At 37.8% G+C, this 13,819-nt stretch overlaps 3 protein-coding genes across 4 annotated transcripts; all 3 read right to left on the reverse strand.

Moving 5' to 3' along the window:
- Positions 1-652: 652 nt before the first annotated feature.
- On the reverse strand, positions 653-1,780 carry LOC120413234 (NADH dehydrogenase [ubiquinone] 1 alpha subcomplex subunit 8). Of its 2 annotated transcripts, none has more exons than XM_039573963.2 (4): positions 1,644-1,780; positions 1,383-1,562; positions 1,022-1,197; positions 653-964 (listed from the first exon to the last, which is right to left on the reverse strand). In XM_039573963.2, exons 2-4 carry the CDS (start codon positions 1,509-1,511, stop codon positions 742-744), a joined length of 528 nt encoding a protein of 175 aa, XP_039429897.1. In that variant the 5' UTR covers positions 1,512-1,562; positions 1,644-1,780; the 3' UTR covers positions 653-741. The 2 variants fall into 2 exon arrangements, with proteins under 2 accessions (XP_039429897.1, XP_039429898.1); XM_039573964.2 differs by having other exon boundaries at positions 1,639-1,776.
- Positions 1,781-2,028: 248 nt separating this feature from the next.
- LOC120413235 (lymphocyte antigen 6C1) lies at positions 2,029-5,729 on the reverse strand. The gene is made up of 3 exons (XM_039573965.2): positions 5,212-5,729; positions 4,970-5,145; positions 2,029-2,874 (listed from the first exon to the last, which is right to left on the reverse strand). Exons 1-3 carry the CDS (start codon positions 5,255-5,257, stop codon positions 2,593-2,595), a joined length of 504 nt encoding a protein of 167 aa, XP_039429899.1. The 5' UTR covers positions 5,258-5,729; the 3' UTR covers positions 2,029-2,592.
- A 6,659-nt stretch (positions 5,730-12,388) lies between these two features.
- On the reverse strand, positions 12,389-13,429 carry LOC120413228 (piggyBac transposable element-derived protein 4-like). Its single transcript, XM_052709886.1, has one exon. The coding sequence runs from the start codon at positions 13,427-13,429 to the stop codon at positions 12,389-12,391; it is 1,041 nt and encodes a 346-aa protein (XP_052565846.1).
- Positions 13,430-13,819: the final 390 nt, after the last annotated feature.

The raw sequence follows: 13,819 nt of genomic DNA on the forward strand, positions 1-13,819 counted from the left end.
GGTGATCCAATTTGGGTGAAAATCGGGAATCTTGCTTGTTTGCCTCAGCAAATTGGAAAATGATCAGAAAAAAATGATTTCGAATGCTGTTAAGTTGGAGGGGGAATGACCAATAGAAAAACTGTATCAAGTCGGGTACATTTTAAGGAACCTTTGTCGGAGTTGGCAAATTCTGAGAAGCCGGACTTGGAGTCGCTAAATATTGAGAAGCCGAAGTCGAAGTTGACTAATTTCCAACAAAGTTGTTTGGGAGCAGTTATTAGAATCTGAGTAGAAATTGCTAAATTTTCAATAGCAGGAATTTGGGTCGCTGAAAAAGCTACTCGACTCCTCGATCCTGTAATACACTCAAACCCCGATGGTTTGACACCAACTGTTGTCAAACGAACGGGGTCACTTTTTAGTTTGACTTTGACCAACCAACGGGGTACAAACTAAAAAAGTGTCAAACGAAAAAGTGACCAACCACCGGGGGTTGAGTGTATCTAAATACCTTGCGTTGGTGAATGCTTACAGCTCGTTTGAGCGGGGTTCACTGTTTGTTTTGCACGATTTGAAGATTTCCAAGCTCTCTGCGACTAGTTTTGATGGTCTGTGATGGGTCTTGGGATGGTCACTTCGAAGAAAATTCACTTTCACACACACGCCAAAGTAATGAATTTCCGACTGTTTTAATGACATATTGCGAAACAAGCAGTTTTCTTCTCTACATAGCATCAATTGTTTGAAACACCGGCCGCATTAGTTCAGCCAGTGGAAGCGGGAACCGTACTTGGCATCCGGCCGAGGGTAATCTGCCGGCAGACCCGGGGTGGCGTCCGGATAGACGGCCTTTTCTTGTTTTGGCGGTGCTGGACGGTCGGTGGCGTGTACCTTCGCTCTGGCAAAGTATCCGTAGTCCGGCCGTTCGATGTTCATCTTATCCAGCACGCACTTGTCCAGGACTCCTTGCGTTTTGCGGCAGCTGGAAAACAATTTGTGAGATTTTTTTCAGATTGGTTGATTGCCACCCGATACTCACTATTGGAAGTTCAGATCGCCACTGCTCTTGTCCAGACAGTTGGCGTACTGGGCAAACTCTGAGGCGCAATTTTTCTTCATCTTGCGGAAGAACTCCAGCGCACAGTTGGTGACCGCTTTGCCCTCGTTCAGGCAAGCTCGAGGATCGTCCAACTCTTGACGGCACAACATAAACTCCTAAAGTGTAAAAAGATTTATTTGAACTCATTCCAAACAAACAATTCCACCCCACGCAGTCCGTTTGTTATTGTTCACCGCCAGGTTAGAAAAATTATATAACAATTGTTGGCTTCCAGTAAACCCGGTTTTAATCCGAATTTCGCTGGAAGCGCTTGCCCGCGACCCGCACCCCAAGATCTCACATTGTTCTCCGCCTCGCACTGTTTGCCCAGGTGATAGGCACCGGCTCTCAGGGCCGGCCCGGAAAGATTAACCTCCGGAACGGTGAGCTCCTCCTCCGTCGGCAGAAAAACATCCTTCGTGACGACCATGGTTGCGCTCGAAACACACCGTTTTCAATGCCCGGTCGGAGGTGGCAGTATCTGAAATAAGGAGCACCAAATAAAAGCGACAATTGACGCCGGTTATTTGAATTTTTTTGTAAATCTAAAAATTTACGCTACCGAGAAAGTCTGAAAAAGATCGTCCACCGTCGTGAGCGCGAGTGACAGCTGGCTGGTTGGTTTGACGTTTCGTCGTATGTTTATCGTTGGTTTTGTTTTGATGTCTGTGACAGAAGAGACGCCCAGTGTGAAAAGTGTGGTTATGTGTACAGGGGGAAGACACCTTGTGCGTTAATTTGTAGCGATTTCGATTAAATATTTTGCAAAGATTTTATAAAGTGGCACATCCACAAGGTAATTTTAAATTAACGAGCAAGCGAATTCTCTCCTCCTAATTTCTTTCAGTAAAATAAAGATTTTTTGCGTATTTTCAATAAAACTTTATTGCATCCAATGGATTACATAAAAATTACATTGTTTACCTATTCTAGTTATTTTTATTCTCTCTCTCTCTCTGGCATGTCGTACTTTCACGAACGATACGTTCGCCCCATCCATCATCCAACTTCTGCATCGCTTCTTACAGTGTATTTGGCCCTTGATTCATATTAGATTTGGAATTTTTAAGGAATTTAGAAAAATATTACCGATCGCTTTTAACATCCATAGAGCAGTGCGCTGATTTAGAATACGTTTTTACCAATTTGTTTAAGCCGGCGGAGCAAAATTTTCGGTGCAAAGTACGATTATTGAATTTGCATTAAATGGTCGAAAATAATATAGATAGCTTTTGTTAGTTTATTGTACATGGAGAACTTATTCGACGGAATTAGATTTTTTATAAGAAAAATCCTAAACGCTAATTAGTGTATTTGGATGTGCAGATTTTTCTGTAATTCGTTTCTTTTCGTGTATTGTAGTAAGAATAAGTACATAATTTTCACGAGTCACTTCTAAAAAGGTTTGGCTTCTTTTATACAAACTATTTGGCAAGAAATGATTTCTTTTCCTAAAAACGGGAATTTGGCAAGTCTAGTCTAAACATTGAACACTCCGATCCGGGACCAGACTAGAGTCCTAGCAGGTGAACCGACGCCAGTGTCGCCACGAGGATCCCAGCCAGTGACCATCCGGCGGTAGAGGTTTGGCCCAGCACGCTCCTGGAACCGGCTCGACCGACGTTACACAGCGATTCCTGGCAGCAGCTGGTGCAGGCAAACAGTTTGGTCCGTTCGCCGATTACGATACAGCCCGGTTCGCACGTGTTGATGCACTTCCGCTCCAGTGACCACAGCTTCGGTTCCGACAGGTTCGCGTTGTTGGCGTGGGTCGTGTACGAGAACTGTTTGACCTGGAGGGTGAAAAAAAAAGTTGGAAGTTGGTTAGTTTACACGGAGAAAAAAGAGTTCCCAAAATCGTGAACAAGCGTTCATGAAATTCGGAACCACAACAAAGTGTTCAAATTCCATGCTACGATTTTGAAAAACCATGAACCATGAAATTTGAACACTTTGTTCGTAATTCCGAATTTCATGAACGCTTGTTCACGATTTTGAGAATTATTTTTTCTCCGTGTACGCACTACGGTAATTTATTAAAGATTCATTTTTAAGTTCTGCGACTCCATTATAGTGAAATTGAATATTTTATAGATTCATAAATTAAAAAAAAAAAACTATATTTTATCACCACCATTTTGGCCACAATCTTGGATTTAAATATTCGAAATCACTTTAGTAAAGTTTAGGACAATTATTCTAAGATTCAACTATCCTTAGTGAAATTTTTCCAAGGTCTCCGGTTCATCGAGTCTGGGCTGTAATTTTAGTAATTGTATTGAAAAGTGACAGCTTTACAGCAATTCCCCACGAAAACAGCATGATTCGAAAAAAAGTTCTCCGATCGGGCTCCAAATTTTTCTGGGGGTTCCTATGCCAAAATAATTAGACCCGTATTTTTTTGTTTGGCCATTACCCTACCTACGCCAAAAACAATGACCATTTTCGTCGATTTTCGCAAAAAACCACTTTTTTCAAAGGTGATTAGTTTGGCTATTTGGAAAAAAATAATAAGAAGTTTCAAAAATATAGCTTAACATTTTAAAAGGTCGTATGAAAACTTAAAATGCTGTTTTGAAGGTCTGGATCAAAGAGCCTATGTCTGAAAATATTTTTACCTGATTCCTCGGAAAATTTTAGATAACATATAAAAAAATGGTGAAGTTATGTTTTAAATTTTTTTGAGATACGATTTTAAAATTGGGGTTTTCGACGCGCCACGCAAAAAAATTGAAAAAAGACGAAAACGGCAAAAAATCGATTTTTCACTAAAATTGCGATAACTAAAAAAATTTAAGCGATGACCTATACATGTTAGGGTACCAACATTTTCGTGATTGAAATACGCAATTTTTTGATAATAGCGTAACTGTAATGGTGTTTTTGGAATGTTTTTTAAAATAATTTTTCCTTCTCTTGGCAAATCAATTGTTAGATTATCCAATTACATCAAAATGAACTATAGTACAAATCATAGTTGAAAGGTACTCCAACACTCTATTAGGTTATGAGAATTGCGAAATTGTAAATTGATTATTTTTTAATAAAAACTAATTGAATTGTTTTCCTTCTGATTTTTTGGGAATTTGGGTCCAAAATTTTAAGTAAAAAGTGCAAAGGCTCTAATTTATTTATTTTCAGAATTCAAGATTAGATAATAAAGTTTTAAGATGTTTTGTATTTCTGAAGTTGTTTTTTTGCCTTTTGAATGTTTTTGAAACCACCTTGAGCTATCAAAAGCACTCCTTTAAAATCGAAATTTGTAATCTCAAATATTGTAGAGTTATAATTGCCAGAAAAAAACATTCAACAGTATAGAATAAATACATTCAGCCCAAGGGCTCTTCACGCCCTTTGGTCCTTTGAAGGCAAAACATTACGAGTGCTATAAATAACTTTACAAAGTCACGCTCCAGCCATCATTAAGCAAAAGACAAGAAAAATGCTCGCACAAAACAACAAAAGCCAACCACATTGCGCCACACGCTGCCCCTAAATTTATGCTTCCACACATTGTATGTAGGTTAGGATGCGACAAAAGTTCTCGAGGTTGTTCTCTCCTGCAAGTGCGGTTCCAAGTGAGAAGCACACACACAAAGGCCAAGGGGGTTGGGGACTCGTCAGACATTTCTAAAAATATCTTTCCTGTGCACACACACTGTTGTTCTCACTCCCGTGTCTACAGAACAAGATGATTTTAGGTAAAAAAATTTTATTTAATTTTGTTTTTTTTTTTCAATTAATACCCGGCAGCTGTGAAAAATTTGAAATTCACTGAGTAATTTTTAAAATTCGATTTTGTTTTTTTTTTTTTTTTTTGTTCACAAAAGTTAACACCTTTCAGGCACATAGGAAGCTGGAAAGGGGTGGATATTGCTCATTACTCACCATGCAGATAAACTCGTCCGCGAAGCATTTTTTGGCGTAGGTTGCATTATTTCCGGACAAATCCGCGCACGCATCGCCGTCCTCCGTGGCGTTGCACGAGTAACAGAAGAGGTCATTGGGCTTCTCGGCGGCGGCCGGAGTCTTGTGGACCGTGTTGGTTAGATACTGCGAGCAGCCTGGAAGTGGGTCAACCGGAAATTAATTAATTTCAAGTCCTTTTTGTTTAGATGTTGTCCTTTTACCAGCTTCCAGAAATCCGATAAGAACGATTGCTAGTATAATTGACATTTTTGCATCATTCTGTTGGAGAACCCGAGCAGCTGCAGGAAGTAGTTCTCCCAAAATTTTCCGGACTGCACTGATGTAACACACTCTTCCGATCCACCAAATTTTCACGAAGCCAAGTTCTTATCAAACAACCCACTATGCACTTGGTCAAGATTGCATTGCAAAACGAGTTCTTCGTACAGTTTCTGTCTACTTTCAGGCGTTTTGCCTTTAAAATCCTTTTCGGTGTCACGAAATTGCCTACCTCCAGGCTTTTGACAGACGACACATAAGATTTTTTGTATTATTAGAAATTTAAACAGCTCGCATCAACTATTTCTCAAATTCCGTCGATTTTACGGAAGCACATTAATTCGGAATTCCACTAAAATTTTACAATTCTAAAAAAACACATAAAACACCAGAGTTTGGAGTTAAAAACGGAACGGAATATACTGTAATGTGTCCCCGCCGAGGAAGTCGTTGTCTGAGCTTGAGGTGGTATTATCAAACAAGTTGAAGGAGCAAAAGTGGCAAACCAGCGAGAGCAAGTCCTTTTTCGGGGTCAGAGAGTCACAGCTGCGAAAGGATGTGGGCGCATGTGCGGTGGCTAGGGTTGCCGGACTCGGGATCGGAATGTGGCAGGTGAGTGTTTGAATTGACTGTTGAGAAAACTATTGAAAAGTTACTTTTCAAAATTGATTGCCTGCCAAATAACTTTTCATAATGCCATTACCATTATTGGCCACCATCCTGAATGATAAATTCCTAGATAATATAACACTACATTTTTTAAGTTCGGTAAATGCTTTAGTTTCGTCAAGATATGATAAATGTGGGCTCCCTGAACATCGACAAATTTGAATTTCAGTAAATTTCTTGATAATATATAAAATTGTAAATTTCGGATATAAATGCTATGGAACTATTTTGCACACCATGCGTTTTTATTAGGAATTATAAAGTGCTGCTTGTAATTCTATAGCATCTATATCCAATATTACATTTTTATTCATTGGCAGGAAATTCACTAAAATTATATTATGTCAATTTGAACGTGTTCAGGGAGCCAAAATTTATCATATCTTGAGGAAAGTGAAGCATTTACTGACAGCTACTTTAGAATGTCGAGTTGTGTTATAGTTGAGCTTAAAACATAGAAACTTTAAATTGTATACATGATTTGAAAATTGGACTTACAACAACATGGTTCCAACAATTGAACGAGAAAAATGTTTTAAGCGGTAAACGGACTTCGGAAGGAATCGGTCAAGAAAAATTTCAAATGGGCAGCAGCGGCAGCGAAAGCAAGCCAGATAGGGTGAAGAAAAGCCCCAAGAAATCGTTCCCTCTCCTTTGTTCTGCTATTCGTAAAGCTGGTTCTTGACCCCCTTCCTTCCGATCTGCGTACTAGCCTTTAAAATGCATTTATACCAGTTCAGTTGTTTTGCATTAGTTGTCAAAATATCTAAATATTGATTAAAAACATTTTTTCGTGAATACAAATTTGTTGCGGTATTGTCTTAGGTATTGTACATCGGAATTTCACAAAAAAACTAATTATTGTTGAACCAGCCCAAACATGCTAAATATGGTAATCAACACAGAAAAAATAATGTCTAGTTATTTTCAATTAATTAAACTAGCTTAAACTAATATATTTAATTTTTAGCATTTGAAATCGGACTTGCTCATCGTTAGTAAAAACTAAAGGCTTATTGAGAAACACGTTTTTATTCAATTTTTTCCAAGGTTAAAAAAAATGAAATTTTAAAAATAATAAACATATATGGACTCTATTTAGGAAAAAGATAATTATTGTTGCCTGCACTTAACCCAATTTCACGTCATCAATTCAACCTTCAATCTGAATTTGTAAGAAACAAAGTTTTGATAGTCACCCTAGATTTCAAAATATCAATTTTCACCGTAACTTTGTTCTGAAGCACTGTGGGACATTGCGTGGCCTTCTACAGTACATGTTTCAAAAGTATAAAATATAAAAATAAATTGAAATTTGATTATGTCTTAAATACCAATATTCATGATTTATGATTTATGGTTCTTAAAGTTCAAGTTCTGATATTGTCAGGAGGTCAGAACTTGTTACTTAAACACCCAGATTAGCTGTTATAATAACTCAAAATAATAACATATATAATAACTTGAAAAATAACGCATTCTGTTATCAAAAATCATACAAGGAAATTTTGCAACATAGTATATAGTATAAATAATCAAATTTGACCAATTGATTGGAAGCTTTTTTACAAAACCATTTTTTTGTTTTCTAATATTTAAATGACGAAAATCCTCTAAAAATACCTGAAAAAATAAGTCGATAAATGATTTTTTCATTTTTAAAGATTGAAGGTTTATCATTTTTTTCTCATTTGAACAGCAATCTCATGTGAGCTTCAATTTTGGCCCGTCATTCACAAACTTTGAGCACCCTTGATTCTTAAACAACACAGAAAAAAAAGTTGAATTTTGGGATGTTGAAAATTTGGTAGGTTGAATATTACCCATTTTTTGAGTAATATTACATAAAAAATGTGTAAAAATGTGAACTTGATGAATATTCATCAAAAACTGATGTAAATTCATCATTTTCTGGGGTAAAATTAATCATTTTTTTCGACACATAAACTGTCACCATTTCCTGATGAATATTACCATCATTTTTTTCTGTGAAAGTTGTCCTAAAATTTATTTAATTTTATGATGCAACAATTTTCGTTCTGGTCGACCTTCGTTGATTAACCCTCTAACGTCCAGAGCATTTCACCTGTTTTAACAACAGTAAATGGGTCAATGTTGGCCCAATATCTCTGGAAAAGTGTTAATTTACTACGAAAACATTTCAAAATTTGGAGTGGAATTCAGTGCTTTATTAGAAAGATAAGGAACTTTTATCTGTTCCGGCAAAAAATCAACTTTACAAAAACAAGTTTTTAGTTCCATCTAAAATGCTTTCGTGTCGGTTGTGCCATACAAGCTGGCAAAACAGTGTTTAATTATTTTCTCATTTATACCCGATTTGCGTTTTGGTCTGCGGCTTGGTATTTACGGCTTGTACTCTTGTACATCAATAAGCATGAAATTTAGTCAGAAGTTAGTTTCTACGTTTCCTAAACATGTGCAAAAGAAGCAGTTCAAAAAATATTGTCACATCTCCGAGAAATTCAATCTCAAATTCTTGGTGCACTGGTACCAGGGACTTTAGAGAGTTATTTTTTTTTAAATCGTAGCTAAAGTTAAAATCGCTCTGAAGATTACTAACTATTTCTAACAACCTATAGCAGGAATTATGTTGAAAGTATTGTTGGCATAGCAAAATTAATATCAACATGAATAGGAAATCCTAGCAGTAATGAAAGTCGTCACCTCTTGTATTCTCTTATGTTGTAAGTGATAGGTTTATCATTATTGAAAAAGAGTAAAAAACACTCTCAGATAAATTGCATAATTTGATCTAGCTTTATAAAAAATATTAAATTGAAAATTATTGATACTCCAACTTCGTTAGAAATCAAGTTAAAATTTAACTGTCTCAATAAAGAAAATCAACATAAAATTCATTAGACTCGGCTTTACAGCAGAGTATTTCCCTCTGCAATCGAGCAAAGCACCGCGTGGTCAGGTGAAAAATTAGCACAATGACCTCTCACCTCACCGGCAAGGCACACGCCTTTCTTCACGCGCAATATTTTAAAAAGAAACGACATGCGACTTGACTCGACTCGCTCGCTTAAATCCATTCATGCAAAACGTGCTTCTTACATACATATATGCAAACGGTCTGGTCTGGTCTGGGGCTAAAGTGGCCCTTCCGTTCGACACTCTCTGTGCACTTCCTGCTGCAACCCGTTTGCTGGCGCTTCTAAATCAAACAGAAACATGTTCGTGCTAATTTTTAATAATGGTAAACATCGCTTCCAACTATGCGACGTCAAGCGTTGTCTGGAAAATGCATCAAATATTTGTTTTACAAATTGGCTTTTAATGCTCAATTAGTTTTGATCAAACGAATCTCTGATTATTAAAACAAAAAAAAAATTGAAGAATCAGAAAAAATGTGTCGTTAAACATCGCTTTCCGGTGGCGTTTATTTATTGTCACCAACATTGCTGAAATTTCGCCCATAGATTATTTGTAAACTATTTCACCCCCTCTAGAAAATCGGAAAACCACCCTCCCTATAGGGTCCTATGTATTAGTTTCACTCTCGTTTTCCCCCTCTTTGTTTTTTCGTTCGAAAGTGATCCTATCGTAAATATGCTAATTTGGACCTGCCGTTTACTTCTTCTGTAAGCAGCGAAATTTTCCGTCTGTGTATATATTGGAGTAGAAACTACTAAAACTACAACACCAATACTCCCACATCTGCTTCTTACACGGGGGAAAACACGCGAAAAAAGGTGGCTCCGAAGGCGCCAGCGGAGACTTTGGTGGCCGTTGTTCGGTCGTGGCCGGAAAGTTTCAGTGCAATGATTTTTTGAACTACAGGGAGTGCACAATTTTTTAAACTGAACTAAAAACTTTTTTTTACAATCCTAAAAAAATAAATTTATTTATCTCAAAATTTTAGATATTTGTCAGACCTATGTTTATTTTAATTTACAACCAAGTAAAAACCTTTTTCTAATCACTGTTTTGCTATTAAAGCCAAAAATTGAAAAGAACAAGTCAACATTTTGTAATAAATCAATTAGGATCTCTTCCAACTATCTGCTGAGGATCAAATTTTCTATCTGAATCAAATCTATGCTGGTTTTGGTGAAAATGTTCTTTATTTAAAAAAATAATTTTCGGCTGACCATCATAATATTGCTGAATAAAAAATTCAACAAATATTTTTAAATTAATATATTATGCTGAAAATTTAAACAATGACACATTTTATTCCAAAAAGAAACAAACTTTTTGAAAATTAGTGTTTACCAGCTGATTTAGAAACAATTTTAAAATATTAGTAAAAGCTAAGTTTTTTTTTTTTTGGCTGGCGGGAAAAAAGTTAGAGATTATGTTGTTTAAGGTTCAAATAAATATTGTCTCATGGATTTTTAACAATGATTGCTTAGGAGCAATTCCAGCCCAAAACAGAAACAGAATCTTTGTAGACATGTTATGCTTCGCTTATGTAAGTGAGTGTTTTAAATATTTTTGTATTTCATAATATAAATATTGCTGTATCTCGAAGCCGTTGCATTGTATCAAACAATATTGCATCAAAAAGTGGTCAATGACAAACTTGTAGGAAATTTGACGGGATTTCCGAAAAAAAATACACTAAAAGAAAAAATCACGCCGCTTTTATGAGATTTTTCGATTTTAAGTTTAAAAGTCAAATTTAAAGGTGAGCCCACGATTTTTTTTCGTTCAATTTTTTTTGTGAAAATAGCCTAAGATGTTACAAAAAGACTCACAAAAAATGCAGGATGGAGCAACTCATTTAACCCGTATAGGCCTGGGTGAAATTGGAATCACTAAAATGACCATAACTCAGCGAAAACTCAACCAATTTGCATACTTCTTTATTAGTTGGACTCGTTAGAATGTCTATTTTCCGAAAATGACCCGCAGAACCCGGAAATGTTCCGGTGGCCGGAGATATTCCGGTGGGTCACTGGGTCAAATGGGGTCAAAAATGGCAATTTTTGGGACCCGTATAGATTTTCAAACAGAAATCTTGGAAAAAATACATTTTTTCTTGTTATGATCATTGTTCTACCCACAGACAATGCTAACCATCAATTTTGAACCACCGGAATTGTTCCGGATTGGACGGGTAGGTTCCATACCGCGGGGGAACCGGTCAGGGGGCGGCCAATAATACAAATATTTTTATCATGGCAATATGGGTGTCAAAGTTCACCATTTTCAAAATCTAGCTCATCTAGGATCCCCAAAACCATTTTTGGACCGATCTGGCCACTTTGGGACCGGTTCCCGGTACTCCGGCGAATCCCGGAATACGGCAAATTGCGGAATTATTTCAGAACAATTTTGGACCCAGCAATATGGGTGTCAAAGTACACCATTTTCAGAATCTAGCTCATCTAGGATCTCCAAAACCATTTTTGGACCGATCTGGCCACTTTGGGACCGGTTCCCGGTACTCCGGCGAAACCCGGAATACGGCAAATTGCGGAATTATTTCAGAACAATTTTCGACCCAGCAATGTGGGTGTCAATGTTCACAATTTTCTAAATACAGCTCATCTAGGATCACCAAAACCATTTTTGGACCGATCTGGCCACTTTGGGACCGGTTCCCGGTACTCCGGCGAAACCCGGAATACGGCAAATTGCGGAATTATTTCAGAACAATTTTCGACCCAGCAATGTGGGTGTCAATGTTCACAATTTTCTAAATACAGCTCATCTAGGATCACCAAAACCATTTTTGGACCGATCTGGCCACTTTGGGACCGGTTCCCGGTACTCCGGCGAAACCCGGAATACGGCAAATTGCGGAATTCTTTCAGATCAATTTTTGACCCAGCAATATGGGTGTCAAAGTTCACCATTTTCAAAATCTAGCTCATCTAGGATCCCCAAAACCATTTTTGGACCGATCTGGCCACTTTGGGACCGGTTCCCGGTACTCCGGCGAAACCCGGAATACGGCAAATTGCGGAATTATTTCAGAACAATTTTGGACCCAGCAATATGGGTGTCACAGTTCACCATTTTCAAAATCTAGCTCATCTAGGATCCCCAAAACCATGTTTGGAACGATCTGGCCACTTTGGGACCGGTTCCCGGTACTCCGGCGAAACCCGGAAAACGGCAAATTATGGGATTACTTACTAAGAAATCAAAAGTTCATGATTAGTCCAATGTATTTATATTTTTTTGAGTTTGAAGATATTCAGGCCTCTCTCTCTCTCTCTCACTTTCCTTTTTTGTCTCTCATTCGTTCTGTTCTTTTACTATCTCGCTCGCTCGTTTGTTATTTTTTCTTTCTCTTTCATTCTTTCAGTTTTTCTGTTGCCCTTTCACTGTTTATGTCCTTCTCTTTCTTTCTTCCACACTCTTTTTCTTGCTCGCACTCTCTTTCTCTTTCTATCTCTCTCTCTCTATCTCTATCTCTCTCTCTCTATCTCTATCTCTCTCTCTCTCTCTCTCTCTCTCTCTCTCTCTCTCTCAAGCTTTTGAACATTTTTCGCACAACATTACTTTGGCTGACTTTCCGCATACGCCACAGATGGCAGTCTCACAATGAGCACATTTCGTTTCAGTTTTCCGATCCACTTTGCACGTCTCGCACCGAACTCGACTTATCTTTGTGTTCGTCGTCTTTGGTTTCAGGCCTTGCTTCTTACACTCTCTACAAAACTTTAGGTCCATCTCAGTGTAGTGTTGCTTACAGACTGCTTCCGCGCAAATACAACAGGTACGGATTGGCCTAGACTCCTTGCCACACCAGTTGCACAGTTTTGCGCCCGCTTCCATTTGGCGAGAAGAAAACGCGTTCAGCTGCCCTCGTAACTCCTTTGTCAGCCTTTGAGATTTTACACGTTCCTGTACGTTCTCCTGAATGAGCTGGTCGCACAGTTGTTGCAGAAAATTTGATCTCCAACTTTTGCCCTTGCACCGCTCCGGGTACTTCAACCGGTACAGGCAACTCGCATTCAAGCAGGCGACGCTCAGGAGTTCCATCACCAGTTTCTTCGTCCATACCCTGGTCTTTCGGACACAGTTCGTCTTGCGAGTGATGAAATCGCCTGCATCAACAGCGCCCTTCGTCCCGTTGTAGTGAAGCACGATTGGTGGTTTTTTGCCGCAGATTGTGGTTTTGGTAAGGGTTGATGTCAGTACAATGGCCGGCTTTTTTTTGTGTCCGTCGATAAAAGAAGTCAGGGTGCTTACGCCGTTATAGCCGACCAGTACCGAGTTGGGTGCCCGGCTGGCCGACTTGGCGAAGCTATCCGGCAAATCTGGTTTGTTCGTTCGAACCGTTCCCGTGAAAAGGGTGTTGTCCTTGAACAGGTCGTCGGAGAGTTGGAGAGAGCTGAAGAAATTATCTGTAGTCACCTCTCTCCAAAGACCCGTAAATGGCTGCATCAGATCCAGTACCACTCTCTTGCCCTGTCCCTTCTCCGGTTTTTTGTCGACTTTTCCTGTGTACACCTGCAAGTTGCATATGTACTGACAATGGACACAAGAGCAGCACCAAACTTTCATGCCATATTTGCCTGGTTTCGATTTCATGTAAACCCTGAAAGGGCATTTACCTGGAGGGAGAAACAAAACAATCTATTTTACAAAACATTTTTTTTAAATTTTTAAATTTTTGAATTTTTGAATGTTTGAATTTTTGAATTTTTGAATTTTTGAATTTTTGAATTTTTGAATTTTTGAATTTTTGAATTTTTGAATTTTTGAATTTTTGAATTTTTGAATTTTTGAATTTTTGAATTTTTGAATTTTAGAATTTTTGAATTTTTGAATTTTTGAATTTTTGAATTTTTGAATTTTTGAATTTTTGAATTTTTAATTTTTGAATTTTTGAATTTTTGAATTTTTGAATTTTTGAATTTTTGAATTTTTGAATTTTTAATTTTTGAATTTTTG

Source organism: Culex pipiens, chromosome 3, assembly GCF_016801865.2.
Source record: "Culex pipiens pallens isolate TS chromosome 3, TS_CPP_V2, whole genome shotgun sequence".
Lineage (NCBI taxonomy): Eukaryota > Metazoa > Arthropoda > Insecta > Diptera > Culicidae > Culex > Culex pipiens.

Coding starts and splice junctions, on each gene's coding strand:
- LOC120413228 (XM_052709886.1), bottom strand. CDS start 13,429: ATGAAAGTTTGGTGCTGCTCTTGTGTCCATTGTCAGTACATATGCAAC.
- LOC120413235 (XM_039573965.2), bottom strand. CDS start 5,257: ATGTCAATTATACTAGCAATCGTTCTTATCGGATTTCTGGAAGCTG. Junction 5,146..5,211: donor TATCGGATTTCTGGAAGCTG/GTAAAAGGACAA, acceptor ACCCACTTCCAG/GCTGCTCGCAGTATCTAACC. Junction 2,875..4,969: donor CGGACGAGTTTATCTGCATG/GTGAGTAATGAG, acceptor TTCACCCTCCAG/GTCAAACAGTTCTCGTACAC.
- LOC120413234 (XM_039573963.2), bottom strand. CDS start 1,511: ATGGTCGTCACGAAGGATGTTTTTCTGCCGACGGAGGAGGAGCTCACC. Junction 1,198..1,382: donor AGTGCGAGGCGGAGAACAAT/GTGAGATCTTGG, acceptor TTTACACTTTAG/GAGTTTATGTTGTGCCGTCA. Junction 965..1,021: donor GGCGATCTGAACTTCCAATA/GTGAGTATCGGG, acceptor ATTGTTTTCCAG/CTGCCGCAAAACGCAAGGAG.